General features: G+C 41.8%; 1 protein-coding gene across 1 annotated transcript in view; it reads right to left on the bottom strand.

Moving 5' to 3' along the window:
* SLC6A2 (solute carrier family 6 member 2) overlaps positions 1-22,897 on the bottom strand; it is a gene marked incomplete at its 5' end in the record, with an annotated part of 133,336 nt that overhangs the window by 69,976 nt on the left and 40,463 nt on the right. The window contains one exon of the mRNA XM_014517700.2: positions 16,658-16,895. Coding sequence (XP_014373186.1) covers positions 16,658-16,895 — 238 coding nt within the window. The remainder of the gene's footprint in view (positions 1-16,657; positions 16,896-22,897) is intronic.

The following is a 22,897-nucleotide window of genomic DNA, read 5'->3' on the forward strand; positions in this document are numbered from 1 at the left end:
ATTTGAACCCAGTTTTCCTCCTGCCCAGGCAGGGGGTCAGACTTGAAGATCTACAAGGTACCTTCTGACCCTACTTCTATGATTCTATGACCTGGAGGGATGTGGGCAGTGGAGTTCCCCAGGGCTTGGTCCTCGGGCCTGTACTGTTCAACATCTTCATCAGCGACTTGGAGGTGGGCGTGGAAAGCACACTGCCCAAATTCACTGATGACACAAAGATGTGGTGAGAAGTGGGCACGCTGGAGGGGAGGGACAGAATCCAGCTAGATCTAGGCAGGTTGCAGAGGTGGGCGGATGAGAATAGAATGGAATTCAACACAGACAAGTGCAAGGTGCTGCATCTAGGGAGAAGGAACCTGCAACATACCTATAGGCTGGGGAACTCCCTTCTCAACAACACAGTGACTGAAAGGGATCTTGGAGTCATTGTTGACTTCAGGATGGACATGAGCCGCCAATGCAAGGAAGTGGTCAGTAAGGCTAACTGTACCTTGTCGTGCAGCTACACAATAACAGCCACAAATTCATTGAGAGTAGATTCAGGCTTGATATCAGGAGACATTACTTTACTGTTAGGGCTGCCAGGCTCTGGAATGGGCTCCCAAGGGGGTGGTGCTCTCCCCTACCTTGGGGGTCTTCAAGAGGAGGTTGGACAGATATCTGGCTGGAGTATTATGATCCCAGCACTTGTTCCTGCCCAGGGGAGGGGGTCGGACTTGATGATCTGTTCAGGTCTCTTCCAACCCTAGAAACTATGAAACTATGTCTTCCACAATGGAGACGTGACTGAGGTTGAAACATCTGGTATCCCTTTGCATTAGCAAAATGACGCAAAAGGACTACAGTCCATTCCTAGATTGGGACAACCTTCTCCATCAACTGAAGCACAATCCCACATGTTCTCCTACTTTGTACAAAGGAATGTTTTTAACCTAAACAATTTAGGATGTTTTGAGGTAACAGGCTGACACTGCATAGTCTTTGGATATACAAAAAACTGTAACATTTATTTTCAAGTCAGATCTATCTGATCTTTCTTCTTCAGTCCTTACTTGATTTGGGAAAAGTGACAAGAGAGAATACTAATTGTAGCAATTCTTTTCTGTTGCTTTTGCAGCTTTTCTGTTGCCTATCTATCTATCTATCTATCTATCTATCTATCTATCTATCTATCTATCATAACTTCTAAAAGTATCATATGAAGGATAAAGATTGAAATCTTCCAACCTGTTTTTTTCTAGATAGACAAATGCATCTCTAACTCCACTAGCAAAGTTAAGGATATTTTCATATTACTGACAGAGAGTGTGAGAGAGACCAACGACAAAGGAAATAAAACATCAGATACAGTAAAATAACCTGTTATAGCATTTTGCCTAAAATTTTTCAGTACTAAGAAAAAAATGATGGTAAGCAAAACACGAGAGAGAGACACACACACGTCATCTAGTGGGGGGAAAAGATGGGGAGGAGCTAATAGCAAGCATATAATGGACCCATTATGTTTGACTAAGCAAAATAGATGAGAAGCTAATAAATCATTTAGTGTAATTTTTCACTTTGTGACAATTCAGCCTGAATCCCAACTGCAGCTCTCAGTTGTCAGCTGGAACAGCGCTCAATGTTAATGATGAGTATGCAGATATGTAAAACAATAGGAGCTGACATATCGGTCCATCCATTCCAGTATCCCATCTCTTGTGGAAACTAAAGCACATACTTTATTATCCCTTCCAAAATGTATTAGCATGGGCTGTTATAAATATAGATATTTTTGTTATTCTTAAAAAAGGTTCCGTCCCTTTCTGAATCTTGCTAATTCTCTACTTCAATAACACTTTTGCGGCAGTGAATACCATAGTGATAATTATATGTTATGTGAAACAGATAAGCACAGGAACTCTTAATTCTTGAAGGAAACAATAGCTTAGTACTTTGCCTTAGAGACTAGTAGTTTAACGTTTTCATGCCCTGGGCAATAGTGTATCCTCTGAGAACTGACTGGGCAGCAGAATTATCCAGGGGAGAGCAAGCTAAAGAATAAAGTGTTGGCAGGGAGATCTGTCCATGTTTCCTGGATACAGTGCTCAATGCAAACTGTGCAGGAATGGTCTCAATTAACTTGTTTCTAATTGCATTATACATTTAATAAATTAAAAAGTGACTTTACTTTCTGTAGTTTATATAACTGTATATGTTTGTCCTTTTAGAATCTTCTATGCATGACAGTTGTCCTCATTTTTAAACGATCAAAAATCAGCCTGTTTACAGAATACAGACTAGGGGACTGACTTTGAAATAAAAATGCTCATAATCATTTACATAAAGGCAATTTACCATGGGTACCCACAGACTTAGTTTGTTTGGAATTGATATATTTTACCATTTTTTTGGAAACTGCAGCAAGTGTTAGCACTCCATAGCTACTTCATAAACACATTTTTAAAGCAGCACTTTTGTACTGACTTATATGTAGTACAAACCTTTTCTTTAAATAAAATTTTGTTTCCAGAGCCAGATCAATTTTGAATTAAGTTCCAAATTCAATTCTATGTAATACTATCACCAACAAGTATCCTACCTCCCAGACTCAGCAGTTTGGGGCTTCAGCTACTAAATCCATGGCATGCATGCTACATGCAAGCCCAAAGCCCAGAAGCTTTGGAGTTCAGATGCTCCCTAATCTTGTTTGGCCCTAGCGAAAAGGCTGAAGGAGCAAGCTATGGGGGAAATCTGAAAACAGTCACCCATCGCCTTATAATGTACAGCCCAAATCCTTGCATTTAGAGGCATTTGAAGACTCTCACTAGGGTCAGCCTGGCTACAATACAAGAGACAGGCCTTCACCCTTTTCACTACACTTGAGTCATTCAAAGTCAAGAAGAGAGTATCTTTTTATTTTATTTTTTAAAATTTTCTGTATTCCAAGCCTGTTTAGCCAAAGAACATTCCAATCCAAGAGTCAGTCCAGAACCAGAAGTGGCCCTACTACTGGCAAACATACACCACCATCTGGGGCTTTAGATGTTGCCAAAACCTTTGGTGGGCATCCTACTTGCAGGCCCAAGCCTGGAGCCTTGGGGTTCAGATGGCCCTCAAATTTTGCTTGCTCTCAGCCATAAGGGCCCGGGGCAAGCCAGGGAAGAGTCTCCTATTTCCATAAAGTGGGCTTAAAGCCATGACTTTCCCACTTCAGCAGCTAAGTGGGAGGTTTACTATACATTACCTTAGCAGGTACTATCCCCATGCGAGGAGAGCAGTCCTCCCCACTGTGGCTACAAAGACCGTCTCCATGGTCACAGTGTTTCCCTTGTCAGGTAAGCATAGACTGCTTGAACTGAACTTTCAGGAAGTCAAGAAGTGATCTAGTACAAAATTAATCCAAGGCCAAAAGATGCATTATTTACCATTAGTTCATTGGGCTGGGTCCTAGCAGAGTCAACACCATTTCAAGCCATGGTGACCCCATAGCTCAGCACTGCTAAGTATGTGTGTGTGAACTCCCAAAACCCACCACAGAATATGCATGTGCTGATTATCCCCTGCCCCCCACCCCCAGTTATGACCGGAACTGTGTTTTCTTGTTATCAGTCCTTGGATTCTCCAAAAATTTGTATGCAGATGAGGTAAAGGGCAACATGGTTTGGCTCCACCTCATGGAGGGCAGGTCCACACTAATCATAATGTAACAGGCTGGGAGAGGGGGAGAGAGAGAGATTCTGGGTGAACTGTTTGAAACCCCATTTGGTGACATTTGCCAGACATTTAAGGCTGGTGAAGAGACAGGAATTGCTGGAAATGGGAAAGAAAGACACAACTCAGCTGTGGATATGAAAAGGAAGTTGGAATAAATTCCATGTAATGGCTCACCATGACTTGAAAAAGGGTCGGTGCTGAGGGGGACTGAGCTCAATGGCCAATACTATATATCTTATTCAGATAGGCTACGTGAATCTTTTTTTGGGGTAGGTTCTTATGGATTTTTTGATATCCTAGGAGAAATAGTTTGGGAGTATGATACTTGGCCGTGGTAGTACTACAGACTTGAACAAATGAGCTTTGCTCAGTCAATAGCATTCAGAATTTATTTGGCTTATTTGGCCTGAGATAGACACACAACATTATTTTAAAAATCAGTTTGTTTGTCTAATATAGGTCATGTGTTTTATAGCCATGCTCAGTGTTAGCCTCTTTTAATCAACTTTGTAGTTGGTTTCCATTACTGAGCACATGCTACTTTTCACCGCATTTTAATGATAGACAATGTATTTAACAAGGTTTCCTTGTATGCAAATGTCAGATGAGAAGCTTTTTTTCCTTTAGTGACTGAGAAAAAAAACCCTCGTCATATATTTGAGTAAGTATGGTATATATCTTGCACTTAGGTTTGAATACCTAAACTTTTACAGATATGATGCAATTATATGATGACAATTTGTTAACAGGGAAAATTTTAGTCTTTTAAAATATTCTTAAATATTAGAGAACAAGAATTTTGCCGTTTAAATGTTGTGTGATGACAAATGGTATATAACTAATACAAGTTACAGTACAGCAATCAGAAGCACGTCATGTGGAATTACAAGCTCTCAGTTCTTCTGGTGTTAAAAATAGGTTTAAACTGTTAGCCACCAAAAATGGTGGCGCTGAACATTTGAGGGAACTTTTGAAAATGTGGAACTAAGTGAGCTCATATAGTAACAAGCACTATAAGAATACCTTAGGGAAAATAATTTCCCAAGAGTTCTGAGCCCTAGTGCCCACTTTGAGACCAAAAGTGTGTCCATCAGTTTCTGTACACAACTTTAAATAACTGTGGCTTCCAGTTTTCTTAAAAGTATAAAATATTCTTTCTTCTGTGGTGTCCCTACAAAGGGAGAGGTAATTGGCTAGGGCCTTGGCATATAATAATGAATTACTGATTGACCTAAATTAAATGGTATTTCATTTTGATGAAAGTTAATCCTCAAATGATAAATGGCCACTTCAGGATTTAAGTCTCCATTCACTGAGAATATTAATCCCAACCCACAGACATCTTCAGTCTACTTATTTTTGCTATTTAATTATTAATACAGCCTCTGCTGATACATGTACTGCACTAAGGCACATTCAAATTTACACTGCACTTGAAGCAGCTCCTTGTTACACTTGATCTTGCACCAAGTGCCTTGAGGTTTGCAGATAACATTTGGGTTTAACTCTTCACCTTCTATAATGAATATCTGATACTCTAAGTAGCACATGTCAGCCTATGTCCACTTTCCCAAGCCATGTCCTTATAGATTATTATTTAATAATGCACGAGGCACCCACAGCATGAATCAAGCAAGAAGCACTGATGCAGACATTCCACAGATGGGCTCTGCCTCTTGTTGTCAAGCTTCCACATCTAGGGAAAGTCAGCAGGAGCTCTAGAACTGACCCCAGCTCCTGTAATTGTCTGTAGGATGAAAGGCAGTTGATCATTCAGTCAGGTACAGGAGCTTTATAGAGGAAAACCAACACTTAGAATTGTTCTCAGAAGTCAGTGGAAACCAACTATATTGCATAAAGCAGAGAGGTAATGTGCTGATGTTGACTGACTCCTTGCAATAGTACTTAGTTTAAGTTTCCAAAGAGTCTCTAACATGGACACAATTAATCTGGCTTCAGATTTTACTAAAAACTCAAAATCAGGTTTACTAAGGTTCATGAATCTTTCCAGTAGAGTTGGTTAAGTACTATAGGTTTCTGAAAATATGCTTATCTGTTTAAACAAACTAATTTCCTCTATGCTTATATTTAATTTGTGTTCCCTTTCTTTGCATGAAAATCAATCAAATGTGTAAATATTTGTGAAAAAGTTATTTTAAAGAGGCAAAAACATACATTTGTATCAGAAAATGTGCTTATATGCTTATCCAGACAAAGATAAGAAATAAAATCCTATCACTTATTTGACTAAATTCAAAATAACCAGCCTATGTGACTGTAAAAATTTGCCCAAATATTTATTTAATACTTTGGAATACTTAAAACACACACACGTGTGTGTAAATATACACGATGTTCATCATAATCATAAAATCATAAAAGTTGCAACAATTTAAGCAACAATTTAAGCAGAAATGTGCAGCACGGGGGTGGAGACAGCCTTGAAATCACACATGCACAAGCATGCACACACGCGTGTGTATAGGGGTGTGTATGAGGCAGTCTTGTTAGAAATGAGCATAGATACCCTGGAAAAATTATGCAATATAAGGCATCATCCAAAGTCTATTGCAGTCAATGGTTTTTTGGTTTTTTCCATTGGCGTCAGTGGATTTACAATAGGTGTGCATGACATGCATATAAAGTTAGAAACTTATTATTTTACATATTATCAGAAACATCTGGCACTGCCTTCTTTTCAATTAACATTTCAAAGAGGAGATTAGCTTAGAGGTCTAAAAAGCATTATGGATTTATCCATTTTCTATCCAACCTCTTAGATTTGTCTACTGTATATGTCCGTAGCAGGAAATAGAGTAAAACACTTAAGGGTTGATAGAGACCTGTTCAGCATTATTTATATCTGAGTCCTGTTGTCCATAAGGTAGTCTATAATTGAAAATTGCTGATTTCAGCCATCCTTGAGCTTAGATTCTATTCATATGGGATTTCATCAACAGAATATAGGACTGTCCCTTCTCATTAGATTTTGTCCTCTGATTTACTGTTTTATTTATGAGCAGAACTACTGATGCTTGCTCTTGAAATCTTTTTTTAACAAAATATATAATTTGGTTCTGTGATACTGAATAGAAGGATCCTTGTTGTCTGTGTCAGCCAAGAAGGAAAAATTAAGGAGCTTTCAAGGAAAGTTAAAGGCAAAATAACTTAAAAAGCATATGCTCAGGAGTAGAACTTGCTAAGGTAAAAACCTAAGGACAAGAATTCAGTAGGATTAAAACATGTACTAGGACATTCACCACAACATGGCTAATGAACATCTACAGATATTTGAGAGAATACAACATATGTGAGATAAACCTTCCTAGTTGAGGGAATATGTGAGCTATAAAAAGGATTTTTAAGGTGGTTAGGGAAAAAAAGTCTTATAGATAGATAAAGCTTTCCTCTGTTTCATTACTGTCCATATTCATAGTTCTTGCACCTTCTTTTAAAGCCTCTAGCACTGGTAACATTGGAGACTGGATACTGGACTTTGTGGGTATTGTTTTGCTTTGTTATGGCATTTCCTATGAAGTGTCACATCCCAAACCACTAACCATACAGTTGGTCAAGGAAAGTAAGTGTAATTTTGATTTTTGTCGCTACATTCTCACATGCAGAGGTGGTTTCTTGCAGCACATTGTTGCTTCATGCACCTCATAAATTCATTCTCATAAATATGATACTGTCTTGACTCAAGTCTGTTTTAACTTCCATATGGTTGCTTAGGTAGGCTTTCTACAGTTACTCATATCTGGGTAGACTTGCATACATTCAACTTCAGTGAATTTCCTCCACTGAATCTGGCATGAACAGTTGCTCATAAAAAGTGTTTTATTTATTACACAGGAGAAATGGATTGCAGTCCTGAGACAAAGTGCTATCAGAAGAAAATAACTGGCTCAATTTATTGTTGACAGTTTCACTGACTATTTTGTTCAGGAAATTTCCAGGATTTGTTCTTGCAGAGAATCAGGCCTGGTTATATACACAATGCTTCATGGAAAAAAATAGTGCTTTTGTTCTCCCAATTGGTATTTTATGATCGTCAGCCTAAATGACCACAAGATGGTAAAAAAATTGTGCCAGGCACAAGAACTTAGAGAATAAATCTAAATGTGCACATATTCTGATAAAATGTCTGAAATGCATGATATACAGTAGAGGACATGGAAAGAAATAGGTTTCAAGGCAGTCTCCCTCCTTGTCCCCCCATGTGGGGCACTTTTCTGCTTAAAACATTGTAACTTTTATGATTTATTATGACAAACATAAAGCAGGTCAAAGGCAGTTCGCATACTCCAGGGTGAATTCCAAACCACAGGACAAGGAAGCAATTAAAATTATGTGCGTCTCCAAAGCAATGTGGCACTGACGTTTTACTCCTAACTCGATTTCTCTTGTGGCTTAGCATTACCATTCGAAGAATACCACTTGAAAAACCACACCTCTCCACTATTCATAAGAAAAATAAAACAGCCATGTAAGGAACAGTCATTTTGCTTCAGTTTCAACATATAAGTAATTTATAATTGATTTGAACCATCTCTAATGATGTATTCTGGAGAGCCCATTTTGTCCTGTATTCCCAATTCAGGCAGAACTCCTATTGACGTCAATGGGATTGTTGCCTACATGGAGACTGTGGGACTGGAACCAGAATTTCTGAAATGAAACTTTTCAGAAATATATTAACACATCTCCCAAAGTAATTAACCAAGTCTTAGTGATGAAAAATGACAACTTCTGTATTTCTCTCTAAAGCAAATAGCTCTGTGGGCTTTTTTCTTACATGGTGTAAATCAACACAGCTCCACTGAAATCAATGGCACTCCAAGGTTACTGTGGCTCATACTAGTTGAAACGTACCTCCTATTAACTATCCCAACACTAGGGAGTGCTAAAGCACAGTTCCTTGGCTCCTTCCCTATAGGATGTCCTTTTGTTGATCTGTGTAGGAACAGATAGAAAGAGCAGCACAAGCCAATTTTTTGAGAAGTAGAAGGGGCACAAAGGGATGAGGGCTCAGGCATGGTCTATCCCCTTTGTGTGCCACAGAGTAGACTTCTGCATGGAACCATAGGATCCTAGGAAAGTAGGGCTGAAAGGAACCTCACAGGGGCACCTGAGCCAGCCCCCTGCTCAAGGCAGGATATTCCTGACTAAAGTGACCCAGCCAAATGTCTGTCCAACCTGTTCTTGAAAACTTCCAAGGATGGAGAATCTAGTGTTTGTCTAGGTAGCCTGTTCCAGTGCTTGAACACCCTCATAATCAAAAAAACTCCTCCTAATCTCTCATCTAAACGCCCTCTGTTGCAATTTGAGGCTCCTAGTCCCCTATAGCCACAGAGAAAAGCCCATCTCTGTCCTCTCTATAATCACCCTTCAGGTATTTAAAAACTTTTATCAAATCCCCATTCTGTTTTCTCTTCTCCGTACTAAATAGCTCTAATTTTTTCAGCCTTTCCTCACTAGTCTTGCTTCCTAGGCCCCCAGTTATTTTTGTTGTTCTGGGCTGGACTCCTTCCAAACTGCCTGCATCCTTCTTGAAGTGTGCAACCCAAACACTTTTTTAAAAGTATGGTGGCTTCCATTACAGAGTTGATGTTTATATCTGTTTCCCCTACTCAACCTGTCTTTGATTGTCCCTTGAAAGAGAAGTCTGAATATGTTTTTTTAATTAAGATAGGTTTTATGATAAATACACACCATACAAAACAAAACAAAACAAACAAACAAAAAAAGGAAACATAAAAACGCAATCAGAATCTACCACAGACTTGATGTTCAGTCTGTGTTCATTCCTAGGCTTTTAGCCTCTAAAAATATTATTAAAATTTGCATTTCCATATACAGAAATGTGCTTTACAAAATGGAAATGAAAACTGTCCTTGTGCAGAACATAACACTATTACACCGGTAGCTACAGTTGCAAGTGCTGCCCTCAAGACTCCCACTCCTGTGGTTTCCTGTATATGCCTTGCAGTATTAATAACAGCAATAATGGAACTCATTTATTTCCACCTCCACTGACAGAATTACTATTTCACTGAAATAATTAAGCTTGTTCTCCTTTTTATGATACTTTCACAACAAGTAGCCATTCTTATTACAGTTTCAGACCTTCATTCTAATGATATTAGTTATAATGAATACTTGTCTTTGTATAGAGGCAACACTTCCATAGAAATCCCTTTGAAGATTTAATGTCTGTGTCTGTATTTATCTTGATTTCTGTCTGTACTTCCTAGTTTCTTCACATAACTAACCAAAACACAAAAGACAAAACCTCCCACAGTAAATTGATCCTAGGCAAATTAATTTTCTTTGCCATTACCCATATTGAACAACAGTGGTCAACACAACAAAGCTGAAACCCAGACGTGAAGTTAGATACTTTAGGGAAAAGATCACTTTATGATGCCATAAATTAAACAAACATGCTCAGTCCTAGCTTCATCTATCATGAAACAATTTATCAATCCAAGAAAATAAAATGTCTACTTTCAAGACAACAGTACGCGACAGAATTATGGTAAAAATTAGGAACCATTACAATCACGTTAGGAATTACAGCTCTCTTGCAGTAAAGCTTTGGTTAGAAATAAATGACTAAAGACAATCCATCAGGAATAAGTAGGTGCAACTCCAGTGCAAATACCTGGGCCATGTCCAGCAATAATTCTGGCAGTGACACAAAGAAAATAAATAAAAAATGATCAATTAGTTATTCAAAAATCATGCAAAAGATTAATGTAATCTAGCAGCAGAGAAGGTTTGCAGCAGGTAAATAAATAAATAGGAGGGCAAAGAGATAGACAGGGAAGCCCTTATTTCAATGAGTACTCCACTCTTACTGTGTTTTTTTTCTACACCCTAATTCTTTAGGCCTATTAATTACATATATTTTGTAAAACCACTGAAAATGGAATCTGTGGAAGTTAACATCACCTCATTTACTGCCATGTACTGACCATGTTACATGCAGCATGGGGCTTATGTGCAGTGTATATGGCTTGTTTGTTAAAACCTTATAGCCGTGAGTTGCATTCATTGATCTTGTGTTCAAGGAAAGAGATGCTTTTACTAAACAACTGACCACAAGACTGCAGGTTCTAGTGAAGATTAAATTCACTATTCCTAATTAAGCATCTCACCTGGAACATGTATTATGTAGCAAAGATAAGAAGAAAATCCAGACCTCTCAAATTCTGGTTTTCTGCATTTATAGAGCCAAATATTGAACTGTGTTTTATGGTGAAGTTACATATTACACTTATACTAAAAACACTTAAAATGTGAGTTTCTGCATATTCAAGCTTATTAACATGTGCTAGGTGCCCTTTGAATGCCTCAAAGTTATGGCACTTCAGCCAGGGGTTAACTCTTGTCTATGTTACCTAACTTACGTTAGGGTAACTTCAGTCTGCTCTGCAGTGATAATACAGGTAATCTGCAGTCCTCAGCATCCCAGGATGCGCTGTTCCCAAGCCCTCCCCCACACTTAGAGCAAGGATGGAGTCCAGATGCCCTAGCTCCTAGCCATGCCCCTGCTGGCCAGACCTCTAGTGGCAAGCCAGAGCTATACAGGCAAGGGATGTTATTAACCCGTACAGGCTAAGTATAGACAGTCAAAAAGCCAGAGGCTGAATTGATTCAGTCTTTGCAGGTTAGTCTAAGCTGCAAAGATTGAACCAATTAACAAATGAACAGGTAGTCATTTTTGATTCAGGAAATGCAGCCACATGCCTGCAGTGACTCAAGCCAGAAGTTGGGTGAGCTACAGCATGGCTATGTGGCATGTAGCCAGCATGGGCTGTGTGTTTACTTCCTCTTCCTGCTGCCCCCAAAGGTCTCTGGGATTTGCAGTCCAGACTCATAGCAACAGGACTCTGTAAGATTGTTCATCACTTCCTTTTTCTGCTTCCAGGTGCATCTGGGATTTGTAGTCCACGGTTGTAGCTAGCACTAAGCAGGACAGGGCAGCTCAGGGGAAGGGAATTTTAACCTCCCTCCCTGGCCTTACACCCCAGCAGGGGTTTACCTGGGGAGGCAAGTGAGCCAGCCAGTGAGGCCAGTGGGCCAGCCCTCATTGCTCCAGCTAGGGAGGGGAAAGGCCAGCCCTGCTCTGTGGAGCAGACAGCCCAGCCCAGCCCAGCCCAGGGCTGCAAAATGCTGGGATGCTAGGGAACTCTAATTTAACTTGAACCAGGACGGGGTCTGGGACAGAAGATAATACATTCAACCAGGTTTTTCTTAAACCAGTTTCAACCATTTTGAAACTGGTTTCTGTGCACTGAACTTCTATTCTGTTACAGGTTTAAACCAGTTTCTGATCACTTAAACCGGTCTATGTATAACTTCTGTCCATACCCATAGTGAGACTGTTCACAGCACATTCTAACTTTAACATTGCTTAACATTTCACAGATTTAGTATGGTCAAAGTATAACTTCACCCTTACTGAATAGCTAGCAAAGCACTGCAGCTAAAACTTTTAAGGGATTCCCCCACCTCACAGAACGATGAATAATTTATTTCAGTGATTCCAAAATTGAACCTCTAACCCAAGTGAGAAGTGATAGCAAAATGGATAAAATCAGCATTCTTTAACCAGACCATTAATGAGAAATACAGAAGTAAACAGAACATGTATGAAGTGTGAAGCCCTGAACTGGGGATCAATAACAAAAACTTCAGATATGAACCCTAGGCATGTTGACAGAGTGTAGCTGCCAACACAATGTAGCTGTGAAGAAAGGCTAGTGTAATCTTACAATGTAGTAGGCAGGGTCTATGTGCTAGACTTGTGAGGTACTTGTATGATTGCATAAGTAAGCCCTCATGTAGAATACTTGAATGCAGTACTGACCACTAATATTAAAAGAAATTAACTTAAACCAGAATGAGTTCAAAGAAGGGCCACTAAGATGAATAGGAGAACGGAGACCTTTTCATATGAAAGAAGATTAAAAAAGCTTGACTTGTTTAGTTTAGCAAAATGGAGATGAGAATGAATATGTTTACCCATTGCAAGTACATACAGAGGGTGGATACTGGGGCAAGAGAAGAGCTTTTAGGCTGAAAAAAACCACCAACAGATCAAAAGTCTACATGCAGCCCTCAGAAAATTTTAGACTGGAAATTAGAAGACGATTTCTAAGTTTCAAAGGAGTGGAATTTTGGAGTGGTCTTCCCAGCAAACTGGTGATAGTAAAGAACCTGAATGTCTTTAAAATTAAACAGGATGGGTATATTTGGAGGAATGGAAGAACAGGATGCTCTGGATCAACAATCAGTATATTCTCATGTTTTTGTAATCCCCTGGCCAGAGAATAAAGGTAGTTCTCATATGTGGCAGATATCTAGTAATCCTATGCCTCAGGTCTTTTGCTGGTTGCCTGTTGGATACAAGAAGGAACTTGGGGGTGAAGTAGCTTTTCTCTGAAGTACCAGAATGTTGGGCACAGCTTAAGGTGTTTTTGACTGGGGCACACTGATGCTCCATCTGTATTTAGAAAATACAGAGGATCCTGGTTGAGGGTCTTGCTTTTCCATTCAGGGACATATCAATTACTAAATCTGGGGTTAGCAAGGAATTTTATCCTGAGCTTCTGGTTGGTACAGGCTGGGGAGGATGCTTTCCTTTGTAGCATGGGGAAGGATATTTTTCCTGGGATCTTCTGAGCATATGTTAATGAACTACTTTTCTAGAATTGCAGTGTCTGGGCATTGCCCTCACCTTCTCTGTATTTACCTATGGCACATTATAGGGTGGTGCTAGTGTTAAAATACTGTGCCTATAGTCGTGAGGGTGTGAGGTGGGGATTTGGGGTATTCCTTTAGTAAATGACTTCCTGAAAACACAGAGGCTGGACTCTATGGTTAGGGACAGACATTAAACATATACTGGGTTAAGTGATCAGAAACTGGTTTAAACCTGTAACAGAACAGACATTCAGTGCACATAAACCAGTTTCAAAATGGCTGAAACTGGTTTAAGAAAAATCTGGTTGAATGCAGCATCAGACTTAACTGATTTGGCTCAAACTGTTTCATGCAATGTCTGTTCCAGATCCCTTGTTAGTTTAAGATCAACCAGACACCCCCAGCATCCCGGCATGCTCTCTGGGTTGGGCGGGGGTCTCTGCTTCAGCCACAGGGCTGAACCTGCCCCTCTGCTGTGTAGCCGGAGCAGGAACCAGCTGGCATGGTCCTGTTAAGGCAAAGTGAGCAGGGAGGAAATTAATTCTTCCCTCCTTCCTGTCTTCCCCCACTGCAGCCAGGGTCAGCCGGTCTGCCGGGGAGCAAAGGAAAAGGGCTACAGTGGTGGACTCTGGAGCTGGCAGACCCCAGCTGCAGAGAGGGGACAGAAGGAGGAATTAATCCTTCTTCCTGCCCCTTCAGTTGTCCCACAGGGTTGGAAGAGGGGCTCTGTTATGTGTTGGGGGATACTCTTCCCCCTCTTCCTCCTCCCAGGGTGGGGAGGGGGACTCTGTGAGACACTGGATGGGGACTCTTCCTCCTCCTCCCTTTCCCCCTGCTACTGCGGGGTTGCAGGGGAGGGGGGGGCTCCATGCAATACTGCCCAGCCCACATGCTGCCCATGTGCCTGCAACTCTGCACTTAGAGGGGCAGTGGACTCTGCAGGAAAGCAGGGGGTGGGGCTCCCTCCACTCCTGGCAGAGCGCAGGGACTTGCACAGATGAGAGAAGGGTAAGCAGCTGGCTCCAGAGCGGGACTTCCCCTGCTGCCAGGGCTAGAGCTTCAGGCTCAGGATCTGGGAGCAGACCTGTGGAGATAAGGCAGACTCCACTCTCTTCCCCCTGCACAGTGCTGGCTCCCTGCCTGCTGCTGCTGCACACCATGGGGGGGAGTGTGTGGGGGGGGTCCCTACACCCCTCACACTCCCATACCCTGCCCAGCTGAGCTCTGCGCTCCCACTGTCCCTCTGGGGGGAGAAGGAGGAGGGGGAAGAGTTCCCTCCCAGCATGTAACAGAGCCTCCCCCTGTCCTGGGGGGGGAGGAGGAGTGGGGGGAAGAGTCCCACTCTGGGGCTGGGCAGTATCCCATAGAGCCCCCCTCACCCCACCCCACAGTGATGGGGGAGAAGCAGGGGGAAGAGTCTCCCTCTGGTGCCAGGCAGCCTCACAGAGCCCCCCTTCCCACCTCTCTGTGGGGGGGAGGAAGAGGGAGAAGAGCCCCCCCATCACCAAACCGGACCCCCACTCCTGGCCCTGTGGTGGTGTGGGAAGAGGGAAGAGTTCTCCTCTGGGACCAGGCAGCCCTGTGTACCCAGATTTCTCCCAGCTGTCAGGGAGCCACTGGGACAGGCCTGCTGGGGCTTGGACACTCCCCACTCCTTCAGCTCAGCTTCCCTGCGGAAGGGAGGGCTGCTCTAGCACCCCTGGGTTTCTGGCTTGAGCCACTGCAGGTATGTGCTGAATGTCTATGCACTTGCAAACGAGTTCACGCTCTGCAGATTAGACTAACCTGCAAAGAGGCCATTTTCAACCATATATTCCTTAGTGTGCGCTTACGGTATGTTATGCTAAAAAAACCTAAAAACACAAACCAGCTCTAAAAGGAAAACTTTTCTGAAATGACATTAATGTTAATGTTTGTAGTGGTGTGATTATCAGTCTGAAGCATTCTTCCTTGATTCAAAAACCTCCTCCCAGTTCACCTCAAGATCATGTTCTTCCAGTGCCTACAAACTGCAATTTTTTGTGATGACTGATCCCTTTATTGCTATCACACCACCAAGATATTGTATTTTTTTCTCTTTAGGAAAACAGCCGAGTTCCTGGCTGGCATTACTCGGCATTGGATTCAGTTCCTAGAAACTCACAGCTACTCATCAATCTCTTTCAAAACACTAAGTTTAGCAAAACTGTCTTTCTGCTCATTGGTTCTGCACCACCCCTAACCTTTCAAATTACCAACTGCTGAGAAATAAAAAGAGCTGCTAACATGTCAGACAACCACGGCCCACAAGATCCCTGTTGTAGCAGAGTTCAGTATACTGTGGAATGTGCTAGGCTGCCTGTTATAAAACCAGTGTCTCCGTGGTCCAACAGAAGACCTTGCTGACACTGATACATTGGCCGGGCTACAAATTCAAAGCAGAAGGACTAACTGATTATTCAAACCAATTCAGCAATTGATTAGCCTAGTGCCCAGCAAGTGTTCCCTTTCCTCTTACCCAAGCTCAAATAATCCTTGGGGTCCTGAACCTAATCATGTATATAAAGTCATCAGTCCAGTGATCCCAGAAACTTTTGTTTTGTACTTTAAGCATTCATTCATATGCCTATGTGTAATGGGTCTAGTGCCTACCTTAAACTCTTTTTATTTTGAAGACTCTCAAAGTGCAGGTGATGCCTGATAAGCAGCAGAATGACCTTTCATTTAAATGGGAGCAGGATCAGTCTTATGTTTTTCAACTGCTGCCCTCTCCTCATTCTAAACTACTGAAGCAGCAAAAGAAAAGCAAAAGAAACAGACTTCCTCCAAGAAATCAGGCAAGCAGAACAAGAAGTTACACCTGAGTAAATGAAATCATAAGTTTCAAATCATTCAGTAAGCTCTATTGAGCGTGTTGTTTTCAGTCATGATATAAATGCTACTGTTTTAAGATTGTTTGCGCATAATGAAAAGCTGCATGTGGAAGAAAGATTTACTTAATAGTTGCTCTGAATCTCTATTGCTTAATGTTGGGGTTTTTTTTGCCTGAACTAGAGGAGCTGAGCTACAGAGAGATAACTGACTAACCTAACATTATACAGAAGATCAGTGGCATGGCTGCCAGGTATTAAACCTGGGTTTCTGACTCCTACTATTTAGGCCTGTCAACTGACCCATGCTACCTCCCCAGAGTGGCATTCTTGGGCAAAAGAACAAACCATTGAATTAATCTGGAGTTTGTAAGCAAGAACAATGACAAATCAACACTTACTCATAAAATTCAGCAGCAGGAGTGAGTTTGTACTTGGAGTACTTGGTGCCATTGCCAAGCACCGAGGCGTTGAAGAGTTTGGGATCTGTACAGTTTGGGCTATTCCAGCTGTTGCCACATTTCGTCCAGGGGAGTTCAAATGTGAATGATGAAAACAGATAATACAGAGACCAAGCTATGATAACGTTGTAGTAGAAACCCACGTAAAGAGCTATAAGTATCACTGCATAGCCTACACCTAAAGACAAAGAAAAACTTGATTATACATTGCATTTCATATACAACAATACACCCCAAAAGTTTTCCTTAATAACTAAACCATGGTTAGTTTGCAAATTAATTTTAGATAATTAGAAATTTAGATAATCTTCCTTTTCCCCTCACTAAGGGCTATAAAAGGGTTATACATACAGCTGATGGCCACAAAAAATGATAGTTAAACTAATGATCTCATGAGACTGACTGGTGTTTAGGAAAACTGATTGTGTTTGCCAGAAAACATAAATTATGCAATTCAAGGATAAAACACTACAATTTAATGCTGGTACAGTCCATGTTCTGTATTCCTAGGGGAAATTTTAACTAGTGCAGATGGCCAGAAACTGTGTGGTAAGAGTGAAATTCAGTTCACCTGCATAAAGCTATGTTATTTGGACACGGAAAGTTCAAGATCCTTTCAACCTATAAGCTGCTGTTTCTATCTATGGGCTGCACCAGTGGTTACTGCCCCTGGCAACCAGCATCCCATAAGCTTCAGTACCTCTCCTGGCTCATCCCCATTGTCATTCACAACATGGACTTCTATCACCATGGCAATGCAATTCAGTCAAGAACTTGGAAGGGGTATGGTGACTGTGGGCATGTGTAGATGAAATGGGGGACCAAAATTGAAGTAGTGGGTTTTAAAAAACACCACTTCAATTTAGGGCTGATTAAACTTCGTGTTGTACATACACCTTACCTGCCTCTCCGGCAGGAAGGGGAGGGTGAGCTGCCAGTGGGTGGAGCAGTCTCTGGCTGTGTCAGGGGGCCAGTGCTTCCCTCTGCGGCAGTGGTGACCTCCCCCCAGGCTGTACGTGCCCTCAGGCACCCAGCTCAGGCAGTCCTGGGGAGCACCACAACTGTGATGGGAAGCACCGGGTCCCCACGCAGCTCAGGCAGGCTCCAGGGGGGAAAAGAAAAAAAAAAGGATCAGGTTCTCTGCTTTTCTTGGATGGAGGCTGCTTTCCTGGGCTGCTGCCAGGCTGCCTGCAGGGCTTTCTGCAGAGCCGTGGAGCTGCACAGAGCCCAGTGCTTTGCTCCACAGCTGTAGGGGCAGCAAACTAAAATTCCTCAAAGGAGTTTAGACAGGTCGTACTCAACCTGGAGAGATGTGAGCAGTGAAGTCCCCCAGGGCTCAGTCCTTGGGCCCGCACTGTTTAACATCTTCATCAGCGACTTGGATGAGGGGGTTGAAAGCACTTTGTCCAAGTTTGCTGATGACACTAAGATGTGGGGCGAGGTGGGCACACTTGAAAGGAGAGAGAGGCTGCAACTAGATTTAGACAGACTACAAAAGTGGGCAGATGAGAATAGGATGGGGTTCAACATAGATAAATGCAGGGTGCTGCACCTTGGGAAAAGGAATCCACAGCACACATACAGGCTGGGGAGTTCTGTCTTGAAAGCACAGAGGTGGAAAGGGATCTTGGAGTAATTATTGATTCCAAGATGAACATGAGCCACCAATGTCAGACCACAGCCAGCAAGGCCAGCCAGACCTTGTCATGCATCCAAAGGTGCATCTTAAGCCAGTCCAGAGAGGTGATACTCCCCCTCTATTTCACATTGGTCAGGCTGCAATTGGAGTACTGTGTCCAGTACTGCGAGCTGCACTTTAAAAAGGATGTGGCCAGTCTGGAGAGAGTTCAGAGGAGGGCCACCTATTTGGTGAGAGGGCAGCAGGCAAGCCCTATGAAGAGAGACTGAGGGACCTGAACCTGTTCAGCCTCGGCAAGAGGAGGCTGAGGGGGGACCTGGTGGCTGCCTACAAACTCATCAGGGGAGATCAACAGCAAATAGGCAGAGCCCTTTTCTCCCCAGTACCACCTGGGGTGACAAGGAACAATGGTCATAAGCTGATGGAGAATAGGTTTAGGTTAGAGATCAGTAGGCAATATTTTACAGTTAGGGTGGCCAGAATCTGGACCCAACTTCCCAGGGAGGTGGTCCTTGCCCCTACCTTGGGCAAATTCAAGAGGAGGTTGGATGATCACCTGTCTGGGGTCTTGTGAACCCAGCATTCATCCCTGGCTGTGGCAGGGGGTCAGGCTAGACGATCTGTTGAGGTCCCTCCTGACCCTAGCTACTATAAAACTATGAGTTTTAGTTTGCTGCGCCCCAAGTCATTTAAGGTGCATTACGCTACCAAATGTCCTACAACAGCTGGAATTAATGTGCAATATGTTGCTGAGGTGTGCAAACACCAACACCATTAAAGTAGCGCAAAAGCATTTAGCCTGGTTTAAAGTGTCATGCATACGCGCCTCTTGTTTCATCAACACACGGCCTGTAGTTCCAATGAGGGATTCAAGTGATTTAAGAGCATTTAGCTGACTCTGAGTCATCATGAATATCAACCGTGGGCCAAATTTTACTTTATGCCACTTCCTTTTTTCAACAGAGCTACACAGTATGGCTAAATACAGATAGTCAAAAAGCCAGAGACTGAATTGATTCAACTTTGTAAGTTAGTCTAAGATGCATAGATTGAACCAACAAGCAAGTGAACAGACATTCAGTTCTGATTCTGGAAATGCAGCCACATGCCTGCAGTGGCCTAGGTCAGAAGCCTGGGGCACTAGAGCATGCCTCCCTGCTCAGCTGGAGCAGACTGTTTGGGCCATGGCTAACTCACCCTCCCTGCAAGGGGGGTTTGTGGGGAAGGTGCAAAGTACCCTGGGATGTTGGGGGACTGTGAGTTAACTTGAATCTGGAGGGGATCTGGGGCAGACATTCAATAAACTAATTTAAGCTAAATCAGTTAAGTCTGATGCAACATCTATCCAGGTTTATCTTAGCAAATTTGGGGCATTTTGAAAGCGGTTTATGTGCACTGAACTTCTGTTGTGTTACAGATTTGAACCAGTTTCTGATTACTTATATTGATTTATGTGTAATTTCTATCCCTAGCCAAAATTCATGGTAGAATTTAAACCTAAATCTGGAGAAGGCATGTATGGTCTTCCAGCCAAGGATGAATTCTGCCTTGAGCATTTCCCATTCTGTCTTGGAGAGCTGGCTTTCCCTTAGACATACTGGGGAGGGTTGTTCAAGTTCATGAAACCTGATATTTCTCAGTCAGACATTTTTAAAGGGTGGCCCCATTACTAACTGCACATAAACCACTGGGAATGTATGTAACAGAAGAAGACAACTAATTTATACGGTCTTCATTAGTGTAGTAACTTAGCCCTTGGGCACAATCCTTCATTATATTTTCACTTTTTTATTCAGTCCAGAGACATGACAATTCTAGCAGCGTTGCTAGGCTTTTATGTACCTTGACAAACCAAGGAGGAAGCACTTCATTGATAAAACCACAGGTCTGGGGAGTGGGTCTATGAAACTACTCTGGTAATGCTGCTCCAGTACTTAATGAAAAGCTGTTTTATGTTCTCCTAAGGATCAGCTACTAATTCCTCGGGAATCAGCAATCTAAAAAGGACTGTTTATGTCAAGAATGCCTTTTTGTTTCTCAGGTGGAACTTGTGGAACTTTTTTTGCCTAAGAATCAGTTTACTCACCCCTAATGTCTGGTAAAAAGTGAAAATAAGATTGAAAATCTGTCTTAAAAGTCATGGTGTTTGAATGACTTCTGCATGTTATACTGAAATTATGTTGAAAAATTATAATACTCAAAGCAGATAAAATTCCCCAAGAAGGCATATGTTAGAATATGTGGTCATCCTCCATGAATAATGCATACTATTTTGAAATGGGATTAAAAAAAAAAGATTAACTACATGTTCCACCATTCAGAAGTGAAAATGATTGAAATTTAATGTGGAAATTCAAAGGCAGTGGTCCAAAACCCATCCCTGGTGCCACTCCATTGACATTAAGAGAGTTGGTCCAAAAATGCATTGGCTCCGTTGTTTCTGGATCCAGACATGTATTTATTTAAACTTTATCCCACCCACAGTGCTAAAATAAACCCCGAAAAATCTAGTGATGTAAATGGACTGTTTTGTAAAGGTTACAAGATGTATTTTAATCACATGCATTATAAGAAAGCTCAACCTCAGTTAAGAGTACTAGATTTTATAGCAATAATATTCATAGCTAAAATTAGCACCATGGTGTTTTTCATTTAGATAATTATTATAACTTTGAGGGTAGACTGTAGTCTTTTCATTTCAGTGAAGGATTTGAGTTAACTCAGAGTCATATCTAAAGACCTGTGAGGACTTAGCTATAAAAGGCATTCATGTATCTTATCAGAAGCTTTCATTTGAAACTCTGCTAATTTTACCCAGTTTATGAGACTGGTGGGATTTCAACATAATACAATGTTTCCCATTATTTTCAGTGGGCGCATCTACAGATGATGCTATGTCACCGTAACAACACACTACAGCGATGTAGCATCAGTGGTCACAAACCGTGGTGCCAATGCTACATCATCATAGTGACAAGCTACCTCGCTATAGAGCATTGCTATGGTGACATAGCTGCTAAAAAGAACTGTGCACCTCTGGGATGGAGTAAAGCAAGTACTAAGTGATGGAGCAGTAACAACTGCACCATGGGGGGCATGTGTAGACATGCCCAATAATACTAACATTTAACAATCAATACTAATGTAAATCTCAGCCTAATAAACGCAGCTAGAATGTTAACAAGACTATGAAATGAAGAATGTTTTCTTTTCTCTTCTTCTTTTTGAGACTTGAAATCAAAAGACTACTATTGTGTTCACAGATATTTGAATCAGATTCTTTGCAGTTTTGAGCCTAGTTTTGTAATCTTGGATCTAGCAAAATTCCCAATGCCTTCAGCGGGTGTTTGTTTGTGTCGGGATGTCAGGATTCTTGGGTAATTGTATGGCTTGTGGGTTTGGTAATTGGATTATATAAATTGTTTTGTTTAAAAAAATGTCAAACTCACATTTTGATATGGGGTCCTGTCTGCGCTGCTCTGTAGATGCATCTACATGTGCAATTAGCACTTAGCAATAAACTCTGGTGCAGTTCAGGCCAGAGTTTATTATTCTGGGGCTCAGCATTTACATGTAGCCCAAGACCATAGCATATTGAGCCTGGGCGGAGCAGCTCCAGCTGACACAGGGTCCAGGGGCTCAGCCTTCCAGCCCAGAGCTGCTCCCCACCAGCAAAATGTGCTGCGGAGAGGCTGGCTGGGGCATGAGGGTGCTATAGTGTGGGGCTAGCCAGCAGGCAGCCCCTGCACTGGAGCACCCTCATGCCCCAGCCAGCCCCAGTTACCATCTACACGTGCGTTGTAGTGCACTAAATAACTCCTCCATAGGATAGTACTTGACCCGGACAGTACTATTGTACAGCAGAATTAATTAATTTACTGCGCCTTAATAGAGGCGCATATATAGAAGGTGACACTTTACTGTAAAGCTAATTAGTCAACTCCACAGTAAAGCACATGTGTAGCTAAACCCTGCATGTCTCTAATATCATTTTGAGTTTTGGATGCAATTGAAATTGCGTTGAGAATGTAGCTAGTTAAAATGACAGAGTGTTTTCCTGGTTTGGAATGCTAACTCCACAAAAAGGAAAAGTAGAGGATTTCAACAAAAAATGATTGACACTAGCTCAGTGTAACTCATAGCCAAGCTGTGGGTCAACCATGTGGTGACTGCCACTATGAAGCTCTTCACACATCGTGATCAAATGTGGTCAGAATGTTAAGTTTGCAGGCGGGTTTTTCAGCAATTTCACACAGCTCTAAATTGTAGAAGTTATCCTACCTAGAAGGCTTGATCCAAACCAGAGGCAGCACTTTCAAATTATTCCCAGCTAGTAATAGTTCTTTAGTGGGTCTTTAAGAAATATTAATATTTTTCATTGATCATATATTATTTCTTCCATTTTCCTTCCAAAAACACCTGAGCTAAAAACCTAAATGTGCACACACACAGCCACCTATTGGATGGATGAGCAATACGCAGTACTGGTGTGGTAGTTAATTAGCTAGTTTTAACTTGTATCCAGTAGACATCATAATAAG

The sequence above is a fragment of the Alligator sinensis genome, unplaced genomic scaffold, assembly GCF_000455745.1.
Source record: "Alligator sinensis unplaced genomic scaffold, ASM45574v1 scaffold97_1, whole genome shotgun sequence".
Taxonomy (NCBI): Eukaryota; Metazoa; Chordata; order Crocodylia; family Alligatoridae; genus Alligator; species Alligator sinensis.